The sequence below is a fragment of the Arachis ipaensis genome, chromosome B9 (assembly GCF_059453495.1).
Source record: "Arachis ipaensis isolate K30076 ecotype BB chromosome B9, ASM5945349v1, whole genome shotgun sequence".
Taxonomy (NCBI): domain Eukaryota; kingdom Viridiplantae; phylum Streptophyta; class Magnoliopsida; order Fabales; family Fabaceae; genus Arachis; species Arachis ipaensis.
In genome coordinates, this window is record NC_142444.1 from 2324295 (window position 1) to 2348970 (window position 24676).

A 24676-nucleotide genomic window follows, 5' to 3' on the forward strand; every position below is an offset into this window, starting at 1 on the left:
AAATGTTAGTCAATGAAACTGGTCAGATATTGAAAATTAGACATTATATAAAAAAAACTCATTTTCGGAAATAAATGACAACGATTGAAACGATGAGAATAATTAAGATGTCACTAGCAAATATCGTTAGCATGGACCCCTCGAGCTATATACACACATGGCACTTTTTCATGCAAGACATCATATAATCAGTGATGTGATTCTTCTTATATATTAATAATATATATTATTATTATTTTACACATACTATAAAACTCGTGAATCTATGGTTTATTAATTAAGTAATGAGTGGCTTGCTTCCAGCTAGTGCTATATTTAAAGTAGTATATATTATTATTAATTTATACACCAAAAAAATATTATTATTAATTTATTATTATTAACCAATCCGAGGTATACTCAATTATTGGTCATCATCTCTACAAAGTTATTACAAAAAACAAAAGAATAGTTATGACCTTGTGGAAGTTTATAGAAACTTTATTTATGGTTTTTTTTTTTTTTTGGTGGGGTGGGTTTGGATTCAAATAATGAATACTAGATATAATAATTGTTTACAGTAATATAAATTCTTAGAATTTCGTTAGGGAGCTAATGGAGTATCTGTATAATGTATATAATGGACTATTTATTTAGTTTAATATGAGTTAAAAAATAAACATTCAGAATAAAATACTACTAATTTTTCAAACATAATACATCTATACTATCCAGAATAACTATCTGGATACCAGGGATAATAAACATCTGTTATCATATTGAATCGAACATCCTTAACACTTTGTTTGGATGGAAGATGGAAAATGAAAGGAAATAAAATAGGAGGAAAGAAAATGAGAGAAAAGAAAATGAAAAGAAAAGTTGATTTTTTTTTTATGTTGTTTGGATGGAGAGAAAATGAATGGAAAGAAAGTTAGAGAAATTTTTTTTGTTTGGATGGAAGAAAAAGTAAAAAGAGAAAAAATGTGAAATTACATTAACATCTTTATCTATTTTATATATAAATTATAATATATTAATGTATTTAAATTATTTTTTAACAAAAAAAAGTGATTCTAATTGTATTTCAGAATTTTAATGTATTATTTTTGTTAATAATATTTTTTTTAATTTATCTTTTTCTGATGTATTTTAAAGGACAACATTTTTTAATGTATTTTTAATTATATTGAAAGGGCAAATTTGTATTTTTACTTAAGTTACCATTCCAATATTAGTTTTCTTCGCTATTTTGAGGAGAAAACTTTAAGTTGGGCCCGACATGCACTTTTGTATTTTTCATCCAATTTCACATTTGATCCAAACGAAGAAAAATCATATTTTCTATCCATTTTCTTCTCTCCTGTTTTCTTTTCGTCCAAATTCATCAAATCCAAACAAAGTGTAAACTCCATTGTACATATTGTACATATACTCTATTGGTTCCTTATACTTTCTCAAATTCTTATGTTATATTATTTGAACTTCAACAATATTATTTAGAACAATTCCGCTACGGATATACTTTTTATAATAAATGTTATTTTGATGCTAATATTTTTTTAATAATTACAATAAAATTTTAATTTATTAATTAAAAAATAATTTAAATACATAATTAATTAATAATAACTATATTTTTATACAAATATAAAGAGTATTTAATATATAAATATTTTTATTTAAAAAAGTGAAAATGGTTAACAACTCGTTTTCGAAACTTTCAACTTAATTTTAATAAAAGAGACCTGCTATACATACAAGTCTTTTTGGCTTACAAGTCTTACAAAATACACGCATTACATTTAATTAACGCATTACACACTTCCACATTCAAGAGTAAATAAAACGCATGTTATTCAACAACTTCGTGTTTCCAAAGCGCGCTACTCACCATGCATTATGAACGACTCTTCTTCTTCTTCCTCCATAAAAACAATTTTCTTGCCAAATTTGAAGATAATGGAACTTCAGAAATACACCCAAACAATTATAGAAATACACCCCAACGATTATAGAAATACACCCAAAGGGTTACAGGAATACACCCAAAGGATTATAAAAATACACCCAAATGATTAAGAAATACACCCAAAATTCGTTGAAGTACACCTTATGCATATTTCAGAATTCTTTCTCTTTCTCCTCCTCATCTTCTGCTGCTTCTTCTTCAAAAACGATTTCAGAGCTTGATGTCAAAAAACAATGGAAATTGAGAATAACGAAGAAAGAAAACAGAGAGAAAAGCACGTAAATGAAGAAGAAGAACATAAAGAGGAAGAAGAACGTGCAGCAAGAAGAAGTAGAAGGAGAAAGAGAAGGTAAGAAACGAAAGAAAAGAAGAAGAAGAGGAAGAGGAAGAAGAACGTGCAAGAAGAAGAAGAACGAGAAAGAGAAAGCAAGAAACGAAGGAAAAGAAGAAGAAGAGGAAGAGGAAGAAGAACGTGCAGCAAGAAGAAGAAGAAGAAGAAGAAAGAGAAGGCAAGAAACGAAAGAAAAGAAGAAGAGGAAGAGGAAGAGGAAGAAGAAGAACGTAGACCTTGTATCGCATTTTTTAGGTTTATTCGTTAATTAACTTGTAAAGCATACAAGCCCTAATGACTTGTATGCAGAGTTTTTCTGTTAATAAAATTACAAGTTATCTACTTAAGTTGTCAGTCAAAGTTATCTAGTGAAAAAAAATTTAATATATATTGAAATAATTTTATTTATACTATCATCTTATTTTAGAGTTGAGGTAGTTGATTTAGTTGTCCAAAAAAGATAGACATTCAACACAATATGGATACTAATATCAACATGTGAACACATCAAATTTTTAAAATGATAACACAGACATATATAGAATATGTACGTTCATATATTTTTAAGGTTCATATAATAATAACCAGTGTCTAAATAAAAATGTCAAATTAAAATATTTACTACTATTTACTTTTTTTAAGAGTAAAGTATTGTTTTTGTTCCTAACGTTTGGGGTAAATTCTATTTATATCTCTAACGTTTAAATCATCCTATTTGTATATCTAATGTTCGTAAAAGTGATTCAATGTTATCCTGCCGTCAATTACACATCATGAACGCTTTAGTTTGAGTTTTAAAAATCTCTTCTTGAAGTTAGAATACAAATGTTTGGGATAAAATCGATGATCCACTCCGAAAAATAGCTCATCAAAAATTGAAACTAATTCTTACAATATTTATATAATTCACCTTTCTAGGGACATAATTGAATCTAAACACAAATAGTGGGTATAATATTAAAATCGAACACATTCAAATGAGACCTAATTGAAAATGAATACATCCAAGTGAGAATAATTGAAAAATATAATCTGATTTGTTAGTCTAATTGATAGTAGGATAACATTGAATAACTTTTATAAACATTAGAAATACAAATAGGATGATTTAAACATTAAAAATACAAATAGAACTTATCCCAAACATTGAAACAAAAACAATACTTTACTCTTCTTTTAATTATTGGCACATTGAGGGAAATGTCCAAATAAACTACAAACAACAACTACAGCACTTGCTTACCCAGCAAAAACAAGTTAAAGAGGTACCACTAGATATTAAAAGAAAAAATTCTTTCTTTAAATTTATGTTGGATATATCAAAACGGTTAAAAATATAACTTATATATATTAAAAATATTAAAAAAATTAATTTTATATGTTGTGTATTATTAATTATAAATTTTTTACATATTTCTTTCATTAAAATTATGGTTAAGTATGATTTTGGTCCCTAACGTAGAGGTCAAAAATTTATTTCGTCCCTAATTTTTTTTCGTTACAAAATGATCCCAAAAATTTCAGTTTATTTTAAAATTATCTTTTTTACCAAATTTTTTATTTTTATTACCAAATTATTTCTAATTTTAAAAAATTATAAAATAAAATAAAAAGAAAAAAAAAAGAAAGAAAGGGAACGACGAAAGAGAGAAAGAGAATGGGGGAGAAAAAGAATGGGGGAATGGGAGGGAAGAAGGGGGAAGGGAAGGTAGTGCCGCCGCGCCGCCGCCTGTGATGGAGAGAACGGAAGGGAAAACCGCCACACACACGGATGAAGAGGAGGGAGAAAGAGAGCAAGGGAAAAGAAAGAGATCGGAAGGGGAAACAGAGAGCAACAGAGGAGAAAGGGAGAAGAGAGAGATCGGAAGGGAGAGGGAGACCGCGCTTAGCGCTGCCGTCGCCGCTCGCCGTTTCTGCTCCTCTTCCTAGTTCGGTCGTCGATACTCCTCGCCGTTTCTACTTTTGCTTCTTCTTCTGTTTTTGTTTTTGCTTTTGCTTTTGGTTTTACTTTTGTTATTATTCTGATTTCATTATCCATTGTTGTTGTTGGTGTTATTTTTCTAGTTGTTGTTGTTTTATTGTTGTTGTTGTTTTACTGCTTCTGCATTCTGCTTCTATTTCTGCATTTGCTTGTGCCTCTGTGCCTCTGATGTTTCTTCTTATGATTTCATTATTCATTGTTGTTTTTCTTCCTTCTTATGATTTTATTATCCATTGTTCTTCTAATGATGATGATGATGACCATGATGATGATGGTGGTGAGGTGGTGGGTTCTGGTTAAAGTTCAGTATCTGTTTTGTTTTTTGGTTGATTTTGGGGAATAAGGGGGAATGGTATTTTCGTTTGAAGGACGATTTTAAAACTAAGTTAAACATTTGGGACCATTTTGTAGTGAAAAAAAGGATGAGGACAAAATAAATTTTCGGCCTCTACGTTAAGGACCAAAATCATACTTAACCCTCAAAATTATATATAAAAATGACTATTGTATTGGATGTCTCCGGTACGGGTTGAGAGATGGATCGGGAACTTGCGGGTCGAGGCGGACGTCGGACTATTTGACTGGAGCGATGGGGTGGTACCTGAAAAGACACTCCGACGCTCAAGTCAGAATGGATCTAAGAGGTAGAAAGTGTGAGGAATGAATGAATACCTGGGGAGACTTGGATCCTTTATTTATAGGTGATGGTGGTTATCTTATCTTATCTTGTTTGGGTAAGATAAGGGGGACGTTCGAATTCGAAAGTCGGTTGGGAGTTTCTAGAGGGCCGGTTTCGGATCTTCCAGAAGAGTGAGGCGGGTTGGACCCTAAAAACCGGAATTAGATTCGATCCTGGGTCCGGAATCTGTGGGCCGGATCCGTAACAACTATAAAATATATATATAATTAATCCAACTTACGAGTTAATGAGTTGAACTTATTTAAATTTAAATTCGACTCATTTAATTTATGAGTTTAATTTTATGCTCAAATTCGTGTGAACAGCTCATGAATTCAGTATAAAGTTATTAACGAGTCAAAGAGCTGATAATTCCAACTCTATGAGTAACTAACATCAAATTCTAAACATCATTTTAGCCTTTCATCCATCATTTCACAAATTTCTTTAATATATATATATATATATATATATATATATATATATATATATATATATATATATATATATATATATATATATTATGAGTAACACTTAAATTTTTAGAAAAAATTAAATTAAAATTTTATTTTTTAATAAAATTTATTTATTATTTTTGAGGTCTTTAAATGAATTTATTTTTTTAAAAAAATATTAATTTATTTTAAATAATAATTTTAAATTCAATTATTTTATAATAATATTTATTAAATAAAATTATTTATATAAAATACACAATAAGAATTTTATTAAAAATATTGAGAAGGAAATCTGTCTGACTTGGAAACATTTATAATAATTGAAATATTTGTTGACAGATAAATTATTATTCATAGAAAATAAATAAATATAGATGGAAGTTGACGTGGCCCACCCTACCTAAACAGTATCGTATGATCCTAATCAGCAACGTGGAGCTGATCTGACAAAAACAAAATACGTATCTGACACGTACATTTAAAGTATACGGACACGTGGCACTGATTGGTGCAATCTCAAGTTCTATATAGAGCACCAACACCCTGTCACTTTACTTCCGTGAATCATTCACTTTCATGCATTTTTTTTCTCTTCTCTTCTTCAATTTTTCTTCAAAAATTCACAAGCTTGAGTTTGGTTTTTGATTCTTAGGAATAACATTATTATTCAATTCTCTTAGAAGAAAATGAAGGAAAGCATGGGAAATCCTTTGCAGCTAAAGTCTCTTAACCACATCTCGTTAGTGTGCAGATCAGTGGAACAATCCATGGATTTCTACCAGAATGTTCTTGGCTTCTTCCCAATAAGGAGGCCTGGATCTTTTGATTTTGATGGGGCATGGTAGTAATTAACACATTTTCTATTATTATTATTATTTGATTTTTGTATATGGTGATTAATTTTGAATAATAGGTTATTTGGATTTGGGATCGGAATTCATTTGCTACAAGCAGAGGATCCTGAGAAATTACCGAAGAAGAAAGAGATTAATCCAAAGGATAATCACATATCTTTTCAGGTAATATATAATTAATCTAATTTCAAATTAAATTTTTTACTCTCACTTTTTTTTATCGAGTTTCTAACTTACTGGAATTGTTCTGGCATTTTATACGGTAGTACAGTTATATTTGTTTTTTTTAGATAATTATTTTTACAATTATGTAATTAATATAAAAAATACAAAATTATGTATTAAAATTAAATTTTTGTTTTTAATAAATTAAAAACGAAAAACATGATATTAATGTAATATGCTTCAAAATGATAAGATATTTTAAGAGAGATGGATCAATAATGCGTACAAAGAATACGGAAATGGATCTCTCCAGTGAAAAAATATTTAAGAGAATAAAGTGTGATCTCTTATCTTTAATTTTATAAGTAGCAACAAAATTAAATAAGAGAGAGAAAGCAATCAAAGGTTAGATTCAATACTTGACTCGTATTTATTTTTTTTTACATTTATTATTAATTATTTTTCATGTCACTTTCGTGGCTGTTGAGAAAAAGTTCAGAAACAATAAATTCGTGATTTTTCAAGCAATTTTGAAACTGATTACTTGTACGTGTCTTGTAAGTGGATGAGGCAAACAAGCACTTGTTTTGTTTTCATCATCATGATATGATTGACGACACAAAGGGATATACATAATTGAACATAGAAACTTCTAGCTACCTGCAATTATAGAAATAATAATTGACACCACCCTCACCTAGCTCCATTGTTAACCATATAGAGCGATACATATATCTAACCAGTTCAGTTATCAAATTAATGAGTGTGTCTAGATCTCATAGATTATGAAAGTTTATCCTCTAAAAACATGTGCATTGACCAAGTCAAACAATCTATCTAAACTTTTCAATTAATAATAATGATAACAATTATAAAAGATAAGAATTTAACTGTAATTATCTTCGTGTAAAGTGTAAAATTAATAACAGATAATTATTATTTAATTGTTTTTAACTATCAATTTCTTTCTTTTTTTTTTTTTAAGAATCGTACTTAAAAATTTTCTATATCATACTGCTCAGCAGTCAATTGTTTTGTTTTTTTAGAATTAACCAAAAAAATAAAATAAATTAACTACATAAATTTTATATTTGATTTTTGATTAAAAAAGGTTTCATCTCTTTTTTTATATAATTGTTTCTTGTTTTTTTTTACTTTCCGAAGAATAATAAAACTACTATAATTTATTGTTTGTCTAAATATAAATTTTAAATTCATAATAAAATAGTCTTTAATTTTTTAAAATTAAAATACTATAAAAAATAAAAAAATGAGTAACTACTTTTTCTGATCTCTAACCATTTGTCCGATGGACTTTTCACTCCTTAAGAAATCTAAAAATCTAAATCGGTTTCTAATTAAAAAAATTATTTATAATTTTTATTTGATATTTTGTTGCCAGTGTGAGTGCATGGAAGCAGTGGAGAAGAAGCTGAAAGAGATGGACATAAATCATGTGAGAGCAAGAGTTGAAGAAGGAGGAATCCAAGTGGATCAGTTATTCTTCCATGACCCTGATGGTTTCATGGTTGAGATTTGCAACTGTGAATGCCTCCCTGTCATTCCCTTGGTTGGTGAGGTGGCAAGATCTTGCTCACGTGTCATCATGACTCAACCACCACAAATTCAGAACGTGGTCCCCACAGTTGCCAGCTGGAAAAACCTTAACTGATATAATAATATCTTGATCATCACTTGTTTTTATGTGTATTTATTAAAAGATTTAGTAATTTATCATTTCCCTATGATAATTTAAAAATCTTTTAAGTGAATACATCTAAAATAAGTAGTTATAGAAATTTCTAGAATTCGGACCTGTGGATTCTTTTGATGGGGAGAGTTTGAGATGATGTAAATTAATAAACCCTCTTGTCTAGTTTTCATTACGTTTTATTATATAATAATAATAACAATGATTAAACAAATTCAATTAATCAATTGTTTTGTTCATAATCAATTAATCAATGTAAATTAAATTGCTTCATTTGGGTGGAAGCTTAATGAGAAATGATGAAGATCAAAGAGCAAATTTAAGGGTTTATTTTAGAATTTTGCTTGGCCGGGTGTTTCGAATAAGGTGGAAATTTAGGTATAGTCGATTTTACGTGAAATTAATGAAATTGATAAAAGTTGATAATTGGGAGTTATTAGATGAAAATTTAGTTAAATTGATGAAATTGATAAAAGTTGATAATTGAGAGTCATTAGATGAAAATTTAGTTAAATTGATCAAATTATTTAACGATTTTTAGTTATTAATTTTACGTGAAATTGATTGTATCTGAGTTAGTTTTTACTTTTGAATAATGTTAAATTGATGAAATTGATAGAAGTTGATAATTAAAAATCATTAGATAAAAATTTAGTTAAATTGATCAAATTATTTAACGACTTTTAACTATCAACTTCACGTGAAATCGACTGTACCTGAGTTTTCACTTTTGAATAATGTTGCTACTTTAATTTTCTCGTATAAAGCACCTAGCATTATTTAAGGCTGGCCAGGTAGTAGTGACTCAGATTTAGTTGGCAGTTGCCACCACACCAAAAAAATGTGTCATATGATCTTATCATCCAAGTACAAGTAGATAGGTACATTGAATATTCCAAAACCGAACTACATACATATAACATGTGAAAAAGACTCCTTATTTTTAAGCATATGATTAATAAAATTTATCTTTTTGTTAATAAAAATATTAAATTTTAAATTTTAATATTAATATCATGTATACAAAATATTTTATATTATTAATATATTAAAATTAAATTTAAATTCATAAAAATTAATTTTAACATAGTACTTATAAAATTATTTTAATATATATAATTGCATAACCTTAAAAAAATAATTATTTTATATTAATAATTTAAATTATTTAAAAAAACAAATGTAATTAAATAATTATATAAAATATTTTATAATTAGTATATTAAAATTAAATTTTATTATAGAAGGTAGTGATTTTTCAACATTTTTCTTCAATTAATTATTTTCCGCCGACTTTTTCTAACGGTTTTCCTTTTTTTAGTTATAGTGAACAAGCTTAAGTAGTAAATTAGACGCATATGCACTTCAATTGGACATATTAAATAGGATAACCAACGTGAAGAGCTTTATGAATTTCAAGTAGAGAAGCAAGAAAGAATAGATAGTAGAGATAGAGTCGGTAAGATAATGATGTTAGGGAAGATATGGACATATGAGTAGTAGCAAGCTAAGAGAAAGTGAAATTGTTCTGGAAAATTCTTTATATGCCAAATCATCAATAACCAATCATGTAAAAGACATGAATTGAAGTGACCAAATTAAACATAATTGTATATATGATTAGGTGAAAGTGGCGAACCGGCACCCTCTTTCTTGCTCACCTTACCACCATCACTATCTAATATCTATAACTGCTAATTAAGGAGTATTTTCGGTATTTACTAAAATTGGTAAATTAGGGAGAGATTCGATGCTAATTGATGGAGTTTTTCGAATAATTAGAATTGAGTTTCACTCAAGACTCTGATTCATTAATAATTGAGTATATTTTTTAAATTTAAATTTAATTTATTAAAAGTTTACAAGTTAATTTAAATAATAAAAATATAATATGTAATTTTATATCAATAAATTATAATTTATATATATTAAAATATTTAAAAAGATTAATTTTATATATTATTTATCTATCAATTATAATTTTTTATTTATATCTTATATAAAAAATATATATAGATTAAAGAAAAATGCTATTTGTACAACAAAATTTAGTCTTTATTCAGTTTTTAAATTTAATATTTTATTATTTTAATTTTTTAATTAATTATATTTCCTATTTTTAAGGAACTACTTTTATTTTGAATACTTATCACCGTGAAATTTATAACCATTTGTAATACATTAATTTTTTGCAAACCAAACCATAAAACTCGTAACAATTTTTTGTGTACTAATTTTTAAAAAATCAGTGAAGTTTTCAAAATAAATTAAACTCACTTCAATTATTTTTTTTATTCAAAACATTCAAAACTCATGTCAAAAACACATCTAAAATTAAATAAACAAAATAAACACATTCAAAATTATGTATTAACATATTTAAATTATTGTCATTGTAGTTCTAAATTATATATTGAACATAGACAAAATTAAACTCAAATAAACATCCAAAATTATAAGAATGCATTCTAAATATTTTATCAACACATCTAAAACTCATGTAAAAAAACTTATATATGTACATAAAAACATAATGAACAACATAAACACATCCAAAATTAAGTATTGACACATCCAAATTAGGTTAACATTACAACTCTCAAATCAAACATACGAGTGCAAAAAAATATTATAATCACAAATACATTTAAAAAAAGAAAAAAAAAACACAGACATTTTCAATATTATACATAAATTTAAAAAATTAGAACTTTTTATTAAGCGGAAAATAAAGGGATAACATATCTTCATGAATGAACTCAACCAAATTTTTTTAGAAGTTTGCAAGCAAAACTACCAGAGACAGAAGGAGTGCGACATGGGAGAGGAGACAGGGGGAGGCGCGGGAGAAGGGGGCGGTTGTGCGTGGCGCGAGGGAGGAGACCAGGGACAGGGAGGAACCCATCGATGGAGGAGGCGCGGGGGTGCGCGTCGCGGGGAGGAGCGCGTCGCCGAAGGAGGAGATCGTCGTAGAGAAGTGCGCAACGCGGGAGAAGACGAAAGCGGCCACAAATGAGGAGGAGGAGGCACCGCAGCTCTGGATCTTTACAGGGTGAAGATTTTACCATTGATTTAAGATGGTTTAAGATTTATTTTAAAATTTTAAATTCGAAATTTTGAATTCTAACTAATTTTATTTTTGGATGTATATTTAAATTGTAATATATTAATAATTAAATATATTAAATCTGAAACAGAAATTTAAAATTTAAATTTAAATTTTAAATTTCAGTTTTATTTAGTTTGTATTTTGAATATGTATTTAATTTTAAAAAGACACTAAATCTATTTATAATTTTTAGATGTGTTTATTTTAATTTTTTTAAATTATTGTAATAAAAGACTGAATATTGTACAACTTTTAAAGGATACTTAGTTGAATTGTAGTTTAAATAATATATGTATTAAAAATAATTTAATATATATATAATCGAGTTAGCTCACGAACTAATGAGTTGAATTTATCTAAACTCAAACTCGGCTCAGAAACTCACGAGTTTAGCTTATTAAACTATTAGCCAACTGAGTGGAAGAACGTATAAAGAATAAAAGAATTGGCATATTTTAGTGTAAATTCGAATTTTTTTTTTAAAAAAAGTGTAACTCTACATTTGGCAGCGGTTTTAAATTCGCTACTATATTTTAATAGAATAATTCAACGGCTAGAATTTTGCAGCGGTTAACAACCGCTGACATCTCCAAACAGTCATATTCTTATGATTTTGTAGCAGAAAGAACCGCTGCAAAATACTATTTAGCAGTAGTTGTTATTAACCGCTACAAACGGTTTAGCTGCACGCTATCTTTCAGCGGATATATCAACCGCTGCTATCTGTTTGACAGCGGTTAAAAATCACTGTTAATCCTGTGTATAACCGCTGCTATTTGCCGAATATGGTGTAGTGGAGCTATATATACGAGCATTTTACAGTTTATGTGTATTATATTCCACTGTAAAATTTATTATTAGCCTTCCAAAATTTATGTGTATTTCTACCCACTCAATTTTTTAATAATTTTGACAGCCTAATTAAACAAACTCATAAAGTCATTAGTCTGTCATAATGTATATAGACAAAAATCGTGATATATCAGTACGTTGTAATCATTTACATAAAATAAGGGGAAAAAAAAACAAATATAGCCAAATTTGTTTTGAATTTTTTTAAAACTTATTTTCATATTACGAGATCAATATCTTTTAATGATAAAATCTCTAGAGAATTTATAAGCGTACCTGAACATATATCATCTCATGAGCTAATTTTTTTGTGTTAAATTAACTTCTCACGATCTCAATTTTAATATAGTATAAGAACTTATTCATTATACTTTAGACAATTATTAAAAATTTAAGAATGAATATTGGTTTTTGATATTTCATAGAACTTTTTCTCTAATAATAATAATAATATCTTTGTGGCGGGTAATACTTTTTAAGTTTTAAGGCAAATGTATATAATGATGTTTTGAATGAAAGATTAATTAATCATTATACAGTGTAGTTATTGATAAAAAAAAAATAACTCAAAATTATAAATAACCCTTTAATCTCTACATACAAGTATTTTGCGCTTACAAACTTTACAAGCCTGAAGAGAATAAAACCCACTAAACACGCTGCTTTACATGCCTCTTTAACAAACTTTTAAATCAATTCAAATCAATTAACGCGCAAATATATTACCTCTATTTTTCAAAAAATTTCGTTTCTTTTTTCGAATTTCTTGCTAAATTTGTTGGATCTCCTTCTTGCTTCATGTTTTTTTTTTCCATGGTTTCTGAAATCAAGCTTTGAAATTGTTTTGAAGATAATGGAATTTTAGAAATATACCCAAACGATTACAGAAATATACTCAAACGGTTACAGAAATACACCCAAATAGTTACAGAAAGGATTACAGAAATACACTCAAACGGTTACAGAAATACACTCAAAGGATTACAGAAATACACCCAAAGGATTTAAGAAATACACCCAAAATATGGGAGAGATAGCTTTTAATGTTTTGCTGGTTAAGGATGAGGCACATGACAAAGACAATCTAGAAAAAAAACCTAGAAGAGCAGTAAAACAGTACCTTGAATAATGTTTCTTCGTTTTTTTTTGGTGATTTTTGATGGAGATTTGTATCTTTTCTTTTTTATTTCTTCTACTCTTTGCGACGGAGTTGGAATGTTTCTGCAGAATCGTAATTTGTTTAATTTCGATATCTTGACGCGTTTTGATTGATGAGGAAGAAGAGGAAGAGTGCGGCATATCGAACATGTTGTGGAAGGGTGATTAAGGAACGCGTTGGACGCTCGATTTTGAAGGAGTGGTGCGCGTGTTTTTTTTTTGAATTTGGACCAACTTGTATAGCTTGTAAGTCAAAAAGACTTGTATGTGTAGCGGGCCTCATAATATAAATACATAGCCTTATTATTAGAGACATGATGACATGATCATATAGTATATATGAGATTGAACTATACATCTTTATACTATTATAATAATAATAGTAATTAATCTTTATTAGTTATCAATTTCTCACGAGCATAGATATATAAGGTAGAGTCACCTTGGAAGCCATTGGTCATAATTATATATTATGAATGGATTATGATTGGAGCCTCTGAAGGAGAAGATGGTGCCTGAAATTCTTGATGAATGCATCAGCCTTAGCATTCACATCTTCATTGGTTCCCACCCTCTCTAGCTTCTTCTTATTTGTCTCATTATCATGATGATGAGACTCTATTTTCTTCTTCTCTAACCCATATGGTGATGATGATGATGTTGATATTGCAATCATTCTATTATTATTATTGATGTTCTCTTCCATTATTGTTGGAAAAGCTTGGTGATGATGGTTATTATTTTGTTGTGAAGGTTGGATATAGTAGCTACATATACTACTTCTCATTCTTCTTATTATTTGCTTCTATATATGTAATTTGTTGAATGGATTCGTGTGCTTCCTTTATATAGATTTCATAATAATATAATTCAATGCAAGCAAGCAAAAGGGAATATTGTTTCATATGATATATATTTTATTTTTATTTTCGTGATATATATATTTTGTACTATTCCACCTTTCAAAGTTCAAAGCAAAGTCAGAGATGGTGACAAGTATATGAAGGTACTTGGAATAATGTCTAAGCATCGAATCTAATAATATACTTAATTTTTCAATTTGTCGAGTGCCATGCAAAATAGTTTCTTCTTGATCTTCTTGTATATATCTTACAGAAGAGGTATAAAGAACAATTTTAAAGTAGTCAATAATAATTAATTTTTTTATTGTACATTTTTTTAACCTTTATTTTTAGAAAACTTAAGGATTATGATTAGATTTTTAGGATATAGAATTTAAAATTTATGATTTAAAATTAAAATAAAAAAAGTTGATTAATGTAAAAAAAAAAAAAAAAGTTAGCTTCTTTGTTAAACTTTAATTTATAAAGACGCGAACTCAAATTGCTTAATGTTAATATGAAAGCTACTTAATTAGTATATATGATCACATCATAAAGTTATTTATCTCAAAAATTTAAGTTAATAAAAAAAAAATACATAAATAATTATATTTTTAATATGCTTTTTAAGTTTGTTTAAATTTTTTGTATATATATTTTTTTAAATTTGTCTTATGCTAAATTTTTTTTTTGGTTTAACAGTGTGTTATGAAACTATTTTTTTTAAAAAGCTTAAACTAGTATGAAAAAATAACATAAATAATTATATCTTTAATATTTTTCGTCAAACAAAAATTTTTTTTTGGATTTACTTGATTTTTTCATATACTTTTTTGTTATTTGTCCTATGCTATTTTTTTTAGAATCACTAAAAATCAAATTTTAGACATTTCGAATAAAAAATTCGAATAACATGTCATGAAATTACTTATCTTACAAATTTAAACTAATAAAAGGAGATATGAATGTTTATATCTTTAATATATTCATAATTTTTTTGTAAATATTTTTTTTAAGAAATATGAATGAATTGAAAAATTTTGTAAATATTAAGTAAAAGATATGTATGATATGAAAAGTACTAATAACCCTCCAAAGCGCCAAGTTTGGCCAGTCAAGAAATACCGCAACTGTGTTTGTGGTGGAGTTTGTATACAAAACAAGAAGAATTTTTTCTTAGAATTTTATTATCGAAATAAGAAGCCAATAATTTATCTTTAGCTTTTGGACCGAAAAGTAGAGTTTATTTAGTCACTTTTTAATTTTTTATACAAAGGCATTTTCCTAGAATTTAATTAGAATCTTATGTTACTAATCAATAATAAAATATTAATACTTGAGAAAACCTCGCATCTATACCTAACAATACAACCTAATAAATTTTGATTATTAAGGGAAATAGGTGCAGTTCATGCACATGCATGTTCTTCATGAGATCGAAGTGGCATAAAAAAAAATAACTAGTCTGGAAAGTATTGATGTCTATACGTGGCATGATTAATGTTATATCCACGTAGGGTTTTTAAAATTAGGGCTAATAAGCTAGCTAATATTATGTTACTCTATATATGGTAACACATTAAAAAAAAGGTTTCTTTTGGAAAATTCTAGAGTTCCTTTCCTAATTCATTTTTCTTTCTCTTTTGGTAAAACCCTGCCTAATTATTCTTTAATACTCTATTAAATAATATCAAACAATATTAAAATATTCTGAAAAAGGATCAATATGCTCTTAATTAATTCATTACCAGCTGCAATATATAGCTACATAATGAAAAGATTATTCTATGTAAGGAAATGCAGGTAGGGGTCACATGAAACAATTCTTTGAATCAAGACATAAAGCACGTTATGAAAATAGAATATTAATTTTATTAATTTTTTTGGGATGATTTTTGATAGCATGCAGGTTATTATTATAAATTTCCTTTGTAATATGGATTTTTGTCTCCGGAAAGTGAGCTGGATTTTATCGTATGCTGGATAGGTTCAATTTATATAATCCGTGACATATTACATGTAAGAGTTTAATTTTGATACTTACCGTACAATTAGAATTATTCCGTTGGAAATTATTTATGCAATCAATATAAAAGATAATTATTTTTGCTAATATGATGTTATATGATTAGATGTACGTGTAAAACAATTTTATATTAATAATGCATTAAAATTAAATTCTTACCTATAAAGCTACACCATTCTACATTTTTCTTCATTCGATATCCAGACCTTTGCCTCGGTGGAAAAGTAGGGGTGTCTGCGGATCGGATCGGATATCGAATATATCCGCATAATTAAACCTTCTCTTTTTAATCATATTTCTATGTAAAAGAATTCGATAAAAATATTTCTTTCATACTTTTAAATTTATTTATTCCTAAAATATTTTTAATCAAACTCTCTCTAAATAACAAAAATAAAATAATACAATATATAAATAATAATTACTAACTAAAACATACAAACAAATAAATATAATACCAAATATATATATATATATATATATTTATTTATTTTTTAATTATTATAATGCGGATCCGCGGATCGGATACACGGATGTAGAGCAGATATCCGTGATCCGATCCGATCAATTTGCGGATCGAATCGTATCTGCAATTTTCGGATCGGACGTGGATATTTACCGCAGATCTGCGGATACAATTCGATCCATGGACACCCCGGTAAAAAGGATAATTTTTATATTTTTGTATCTTTATCTCAGTATTTCGTACTTACAAGCAAAGGCAAACTTAAAAAATGGACTTAGGACATGATGATGGAACATTTTTTATTTTGGTCATGATGTTGGAATATTTCAAACACAGTATACTAGTATAATTAGTAAAAGCCTAAAGTAAAACCCTTAAGCCCAATCCAATATGGTTAGGATCTTAGGATTTGTCCCAAAAACAAACTATAAACCCAATCCATAATCAAAACCTAATATCTCACTCTGACCAAAAAAAATAAAAGAAATTATAATAGTAATAAAATCAGAAAAAGAGAGTTTGGAAAAGAAGCCCATGGAGGCCTTACAGTTGCAGAGTTTGTTTCCCAGAACATTATCCACACTTTCATCATCTCCAAGAGCAAGAACATCATCATCATCATCATCATTGCAACTCAACATCTTCATCAGCAACCATAAAGCATTGAGCTTGACCTCATCATCTTCTGGTTCTTCAACCGTGGCTGTTAGAGCAGGATGGTTCTTGGGCCTCACAGACAGCAAGAACAAGAAGATGGGTTTGCCTGAGACAGTGAAAGCAGGTGACCCAGTTCTGCATGAGCCTGCAGAGGATGTGGATCCCAATGAGGTTAGGTCTGAGAGGATTCAGAAGATCATTGATGACATGATCAGGGTCATGAGAAAAGCTCCTGGTGTTGGCCTTGCTGCTCCCCAGATTGGTGTTCCATTAAGGGTTTGTTTGTTTGTTTCATTCATTCTTCATGCCCCCATTTTTCTAAAGTTTGTATCTTGCTTGCTTATTTGCTTTGTGTGTGATTGTAGAAAGAAATGAGCTTCTACCATCAAAATGTCTGAACAATTGAAACTACTTAGACAAAAGATGTCACATTGTTTTTTATTCTGTCTATGTTTTCATTTCTCAGGATTTTATGATTAACTTTGTAGATTGATCATGAATTGAATGACATTGTTTATTGGAGTGATAGGCAGGCTTTTAGTTGATAGAGTAAACGAGAATAGGTCCTTGACTTTTTATCTCCAACACAAATAAGATCTGACTAATTAAAAATACAAAAACGTCTCGACTCTTATTTTCTAAAATGCGAGACATCTAAGTCTTTCTTATATATTTTGGAGGGACTTAAATGTCTCGTATTTTAAAAAGTTAGGACGTTTTTGTATTTTCAATTAGTCGGGGACTTATATGTCTTCGAATTAAAAAGTTAGGGAACTATTTGTCTAGTTGAAAAGACTTAAAAGTCTCCTCATTTGGGGAAAAAAGTAGATAATTTATACTGTAATTACATAATTTTTGCTTGGAAGTTGTAACAATTGAAGCTCAAGTTGTGCTTCTAATTTACACTACACTACAACACCATATCTTTCTATGATCAAAGTGAGTTTTTTATTAGCATTTAGCCTTTGCAATTTGGGTTGGAATTCAGAATGTTGATTCTTTAAAGTATATATTAGGTTAAAAACTTACAATCTTCTAGATATTATTGTGCAATGTGCAGCTGTATGTGGTTTCCATCCTTTTTTTTTTTCATGTATGCAGATAATTGTTTTGGAAGATACCACAGAGTATATTGGTTATGCACCAAAGGAAGAGGTCAAAGCTCAAGATAGAAGACCTTTTGATCTTTTGGTATGTGCATATGCAGGGGAAAAAAAGAAGAGCATTGAACATCAAATAAATAAATGTGAGTATTCTACCATTTGGCCCCAAAAGATTTAACTTTTGACAAAGTAGCCCTTGAAATAAAGAAATAACAGTTTAGCCCTCTAAACATCGAATTTTTCCTCGATTTTTGTATGTACCTCCTAAATAATTTTCCAAATGTCCTTAAGAAAAAATCGGATAAAATGTATGAGCTGTTTGCCATTAATGATGAAAAAAATTGTGCCTTTTGTCAAATTGAGATCATCATGGAGAGTCAAAATTTCATTTCTTTTTTTGGAGGGCCATTTCCTCAAAAGTTAAATCATTTAGGAGCCAAAAGGGTAGTTTACTCCAATAATTTTGCCTTTAAAGTGTGTTATTTGCTACATAATTCATTAGTTTTCTTGAGGCAGGTGATCCTGAATCCCAAACTCCTGAAAAAGAGCAACAAGACTGCCCTATTTTTTGAAGGATGCCTAAGGTTTGTCAATGATTGAAGTTACCTTTTTTTTTTGTTTTCCTTCTTAGTTGCCTTATTTGGTTTTGTTGACTGATAGTAATGGAGGAAGAGATGAGAAAACAAGAGAAAACTAGAAGTGAAAAATTACTAGAATGCGAAAAGTGATTACAATTAATCTACCATTTGGCTTATATAGTAAGAAGAATGTGACTAATTACTATGCCTTCTAACTAGTTAACTAGTTATAACAAGTTATCAAACTTCTATATACTGTAATAGCTTTGCTAGATCAACAATTCACTTGTTTTTGCTCATAACAATTCAGTAGCTGAGATGAGTAGTAGACACTTTTCGATACCTCTTTAATCATTACCTCCTTCTTTTAACAAGATTTCCTAAACCATTGATGCTATTTTGATATTAACAGTATTTCAAAGTTTCAAACCTTGGAACCACCAGAACACACTATTTTGTATATATTGATCTGAATGTTTGATTCATTACCTAAGTCTAGTAGTTGTTAGTTGTTACTGACCAAAATGTGTTCTGATTGTGATGTGAATATGCATTTTTTGTGTTTCACTGTTTCTATAATTTAATGTCCAGCATCAATTATAACTTGTCAAATTACACATTTTGATAATTTAGATAATAAAGTACATAAGGGTTAATTGTGTAATGTTATCTAGTAGTCCATTTGAATGACATTTTTGCTTCTAAATTCTAATCTTATTTCTATATTTGTATTCAGCATTTTAGTCCAGGAAACCACTAAATAACTTCAATTATCATAAAATTTTGTAGTGTTGATGGATTCAGAGCATTGGTGGAGCGACACCTTGACGTCGAGGTCACCGGTTTGGATCGATATGGCGAACCAATCAAAGTAACAGCTTCTGGTTGGCAGGCGCGGATTTTACAACACGAGTGTGATCACTTGGAAGGAACTCTGTATGTTGACAAGATGGTGCCTAAAACTTTCAGAACAGTAGAAAACCTGACCCTGCCTCTTGCTAAGGGGTGCCCCAAACTCGGCTCTCGCTAGCTCCGGTTGCAACCATCCTCGGCGGCTGTGGCCACGGCCGGCCGTGCACATGTTACTAGTAGAAGAATGCTAGATCAATGTCATTTCATCTACTTCTTCCACCATGATTTCTAATGAAAATGTCCTGGTTACATTATTCTAGTTGTATATCATTGTTGTAGGGTATGAAATCAATGTCATTTGTAGATCCTAAATGCTATTTACAACTAAATCAAATCAAATAAAAATCTATATGAATGAGCATTTATTTTATGTTTTAAATTTTGCAATGAATTATGACAACGAAATATTACCTTTTTATTCAAATATTTCAGGTATTCTAGTGATTCTATCTTTTGATATAATTCATAATAATGTGTTAAACCCTATAACTTTTGAAATCTATGAAGCACGGACACTTCGTTGAGTTATCGTGTCTACGTATCGGACACATTTTGGACACGACACTCACCGACACGCGTGTCTGCTATGTCCAAGTCCAACCGTGTCTTAATAAAAAATAAAAAAATTTTCGCCGAACAGGTCCAGACACACCTAAATACCATCACGTGTCCGCGTGTCCAGTCTTATTCTTAACATATATTCTTAAAATAAATTTAGATATAGTATATATTATTATTTATTAAAACAAAAAAAATTTAAATACTTGATATAATTAAAATAAGACATTAAAAATAATTAAAAATTTTAATTTATATTTTAATATCAATAAAATATCAAAATATTATTACAATTTATTTAAAAAATACTTTATATTTTATATATATGTGTGTTTCCGTGTCATGTAAGATTTTAAAATTCGCGTGTCAGCGTGTCCCGTGTCGTGTTGTGTCTCGTATCCGTGTCAGTGTCCGTGTATCATAAGTTGAAATGCTCCCTATTGATGTGTTAGGAATTACTTAGATAAATTATTTGAATGGTTGAAAATTAGATAAAAAATTTGAGTTATAAAAAATTGATTCGATTTCCTGAAACTTGTTTATAAGAATGAGCAACCCAAATTAATTTACGCTTTTTTTGTTGATAAAATAAAAAATATTCATGTCTATGTGCCTGTTGGTCCAATTTGGCTGCAATGGGAATTGGTAATCTGCGTGGCCCACGTTTTCTGCAATCCACCGACTTTGCAATATATCACAATTGTGCAAATTATTTTTAATTTATTCATAAATAAATAAATAACCATTTAACGATTCGATGCTTCTGATAAATTGTATATATCTCAATTTTATCTAAACATATAATTGAATATATGATATGATTCCTCAAGAAAAAACAACGTTGTTCTAACAAGTTATCATATATAAGAATCAAATTTAGAATTTTTTTTTGTTTGACTAGTTGTCACTAAGGATTATATGTTTTATAATTTAGAGATGAATTTATAACACCCCAATATTCTTGGGAACAAATTTTAGTTTTACTCAAAGTTTGAAATTAAAAAGAAAATTATATAAATATTATTAATTAAAAATTCGACTAGAACTCAGATTTCAACAAACATTAATAATACTATTTCTACTCGTTTTAATGAAGCAGGACGAAAACTATGGACAAAATCAAATTTTCAACTTTAAAGTCATCACAATTATAGACTTGTTAGACTTATGTGAACAATAATAATAATCAAATCCTCTCCCATTATATAGAGGATTAAACTATCAAATTCTTGTTTGATTATTCTTCTTCTTCTTCTTGATTGTTCTATTGGTATAGCAGTTGCTATCGTACTGAGTTGTTGTGTCGCACCATTTTACCAATTAAATTAACATGTTTATTTTGACCAGAAGAAATAGTAGTGTTGATTAGATTACGAAGAATATCATTGATCGAAATGCAATTATATGAACAAGAAATAATATATATTTTTTTTATTGATAAGCGGATAAAATACCAAAAAAAAAAAAAAAAAACCGAAACATAGAGAAATGGGTAAATTTAAATCCAATCGGTATAGGTATATATTAAAATTAATTACTAACAACTACTATAAAGTATATATTAAAAAACAAAATATATATTAAAAATAATTAAATAATACATAAATTTATACACAAATCATAATAAATAATTTTAGTGAATGATTTTAATATATATATATATATATATATAAAAATATTTTAAAAAATTGTTGAAGACTCTCTCCTGTTTAAAATAACTATTTATACAGTATTTTTAAGTCCAACAGCTTAATAATTAATTCGTGGTGAATTAGAGTTTTGTTTAAAAATTTATTGTTGGTTAATAATTATTTCACGCATAACACAAAATTCGAATTCCAATACTTATTTAAGTAGTTTAGTAATTAATTTTTTAATTTGTAATGATTATTAATTTCTTAGCATAATGTATATTAAGGGTGTTCGCGGTGCGGTTTGGTTCGGTTTTAAGGGAAAAAGTCATCCGATCCGAACGCTTAATTTATATGCGGTGCGGTTTGGATTGGATGAAATTTTTTTGGAAATCCGATCCGATCCGATCCGATTACAAGCGGTTTAGATCGGTTTGGATTTACGGTTTTTAAAATAAAAAATTTAAATACATATAACAAGTCTCAACATCAAATTTTAAATAATCAACAATGACATAACAAGTCTTAACAATATCTTAAAAAGCCAACGATAACATAACAATAGAAATAAAATTATAGGTTAGTTAAAATAAATAAATAAATAACATTTTCAACATAAAATATTTATTAAATAATAATAATACATGAATAATAGAAAAATGTATAACAAATTGAACATGTTATAAGTATAATTGTAAACATAATAATAAAATATTAATATTATGGCACATTGTGCGGTTTGGATTGGATTGGAATGGTTATAAAAAGTAGATCCGAAATCCAATCCAATCCAGCGGTTTATAAAAAATAAAATCCAATCAAATCCGAATTAGTGCGGTTTTAATCGGTTTTCGGTTTGGATCGAATTAGATGAATGGTTTAATTTGGATCGGTTTGGATTTGAACACCCCTAATGTATATTATTCAAAAGAGCAACATTAAAGAGATAATAATATAAAATTATCTTATTTAATTTAATATCTATAATTTTATGTATATAATATTTAAAATTATATACTTATTATATCTAATATTATACATTTATATATGTAATAAGAGGTAATTAATACATATAAAATAAGAGAGATAAAATCAATTTAGTACTTAACTTATATGCAAGATAGACTTTAATTTAGTCTTTAACTTGCATATGAGATAGACTTTAATTTAGTCTCTAAAATTTTAATTATTTTTATTTAATTCACAAACTTTGTAAATATGATGCATATTAGTCTAAAAATAAAACACAGTTTATTTTAAATAATTTAAACACGTGATACAACGTTATTTTTGAATTATTTGATGAGCACTAAAACTAAAATTGACATTATATTATAATTTTTAATATAATGTTGATACTCTGTTAATATTTATGTATCGAAATTATCCCAAAAACTAAAACTGACATCATATTATAAATTTTAATATAATGTTGATACTCCGTTAATATTTATGTGTCCAAATTATTTCAAAAATTAATATGAGACATATTTACAAAATTTAAACTCGCGTGTAAAATTATGAATTAAATTGGATATTATTATCCAAAATAAAACAACTTTTAACTAATTTTAAATGGATTTTTGTTCCATATTCAAAATCTCATACCACCGGTTTGCATATTGATTACTTGCCTTTCATAAGAAATTATTATACATAAGCAAATTGCCCACAGGGTCTGTCGCTGACCAATGTGTTGTTGCATGCACAAAACGGGATTCAAATCCTCCAATACTTGCTTAAGCAGACGAATGAGCCGACTACTCGACCAACCCAAGTTGGTTTCCAACAGTAGTATTTGGCCATAATACATATAATAAATAAAAGGATTAGGATTTGTGGTGATTATGAAATGGTGGGTCATTCCAACATTTAAAAGAAAAAGTTGCTCGTTTATTCATTGCCATTCACTAACTATTTAGTTTATTAATTAAAAATCATTATTGTATGTTCAATGTAATTTAATTATTTATAGAAATTAAAACTAACTTAAACTTATTTTATAAAATTATTCTTGTGATAACTTTTTCTTTATATATAAAAATTCTTCCACTATATATCTTCTCTTCTGCTTAATAAGAGCATATTGTTGTTAAATTATAATACTACAAAAAGTACTTTATTTTGAAAAAAAAAAGGGAAAAGAATGATGAAATATTTAAACATAATTACATTTTTTCAAGCTTTAATGGCAGTTCTCCTTATGTTAGTAGCATTATCCTAAGCTGGAAATAAATCCCAAGTTCATAAAAGCTTCACATTCAATGCAATAGCTTTTCTTATGAATTTTCATCACAACATGTATATTATGCATAATGTACACAAAAACTAAAAAATAAATAAATAAAAAGGAACGGATTATGTATATATAGGTAAAAATTCACATGTAAAGTTTATTTTTAAAAATTATAAAATTTAATAAATCTAACTAAATTATCGCCTCATAATTATTATCTATCAATTTTACGTAAAAATAAAAATAAGATAAAAATTCAGGTGGGGTTGATATCTGAGAACAGTTAGATGAAAATTTAGTTAAATCAATCAACTTTACGTGAAATTCACTGCACCTGAATTTCCACCTAAAAATAATTACACGTAAATTTTCACCGTATGTTAATGTTTTTATCAAGTAGACCAAAACCATAAAAAAA

At 28.0% G+C, this 24676-nt stretch overlaps 2 protein-coding genes across 3 annotated transcripts; both read left to right on the forward strand.

Annotated features, from left to right (window-relative positions):
• Positions 1-5960: 5960 nt before the first annotated feature.
• Positions 5961-8359, forward strand: LOC107619323 (glyoxylase I 4). Its single transcript, XM_016321578.3, is given in 4 exon segments — positions 5961-6241; positions 6314-6419; positions 7822-8031; positions 8033-8359. Coding segments are annotated over 4 exon segments (546 nt in total). The 5' UTR covers positions 5961-6086; the 3' UTR covers positions 8108-8359.
• An 8725-nt stretch (positions 8360-17084) lies between these two features.
• PDF1A (peptide deformylase 1A) lies at positions 17085-20212 on the forward strand. 2 transcript variants are annotated; one of them, XM_088497866.1, is made up of 4 exons: positions 17085-17516; positions 18342-18486; positions 18846-18927; positions 19711-20212. In XM_088497866.1, the coding sequence occupies exons 1-4, from the start codon at positions 17118-17120 to the stop codon at positions 19949-19951; spliced, it is 867 nt and encodes a 288-aa protein (XP_088353992.1). In that variant the 5' UTR covers positions 17085-17117; the 3' UTR covers positions 19952-20212. The 2 variants fall into 2 exon arrangements, with proteins under 2 accessions (XP_088353992.1, XP_016177378.1); XM_016321892.2 differs by having other exon boundaries at positions 17086-17516; positions 18342-18431; positions 18860-18927.
• The last annotated feature ends 4464 nt before the right edge of the window (positions 20213-24676 follow it).

Coding starts and splice junctions, on each gene's coding strand:
- PDF1A (XM_088497866.1), top strand. CDS start 17,118: ATGGAGGCCTTACAGTTGCAGAGTTTGTTTCCCAGAACATTATCCACA. Junction 17,517..18,341: donor AGATTGGTGTTCCATTAAGG/GTTTGTTTGTTT, acceptor TCATGTATGCAG/ATAATTGTTTTGGAAGATAC. Junction 18,487..18,845: donor TGAACATCAAATAAATAAAT/GTGAGTATTCTA, acceptor ATAATTCATTAG/TTTTCTTGAGGCAGGTGATC.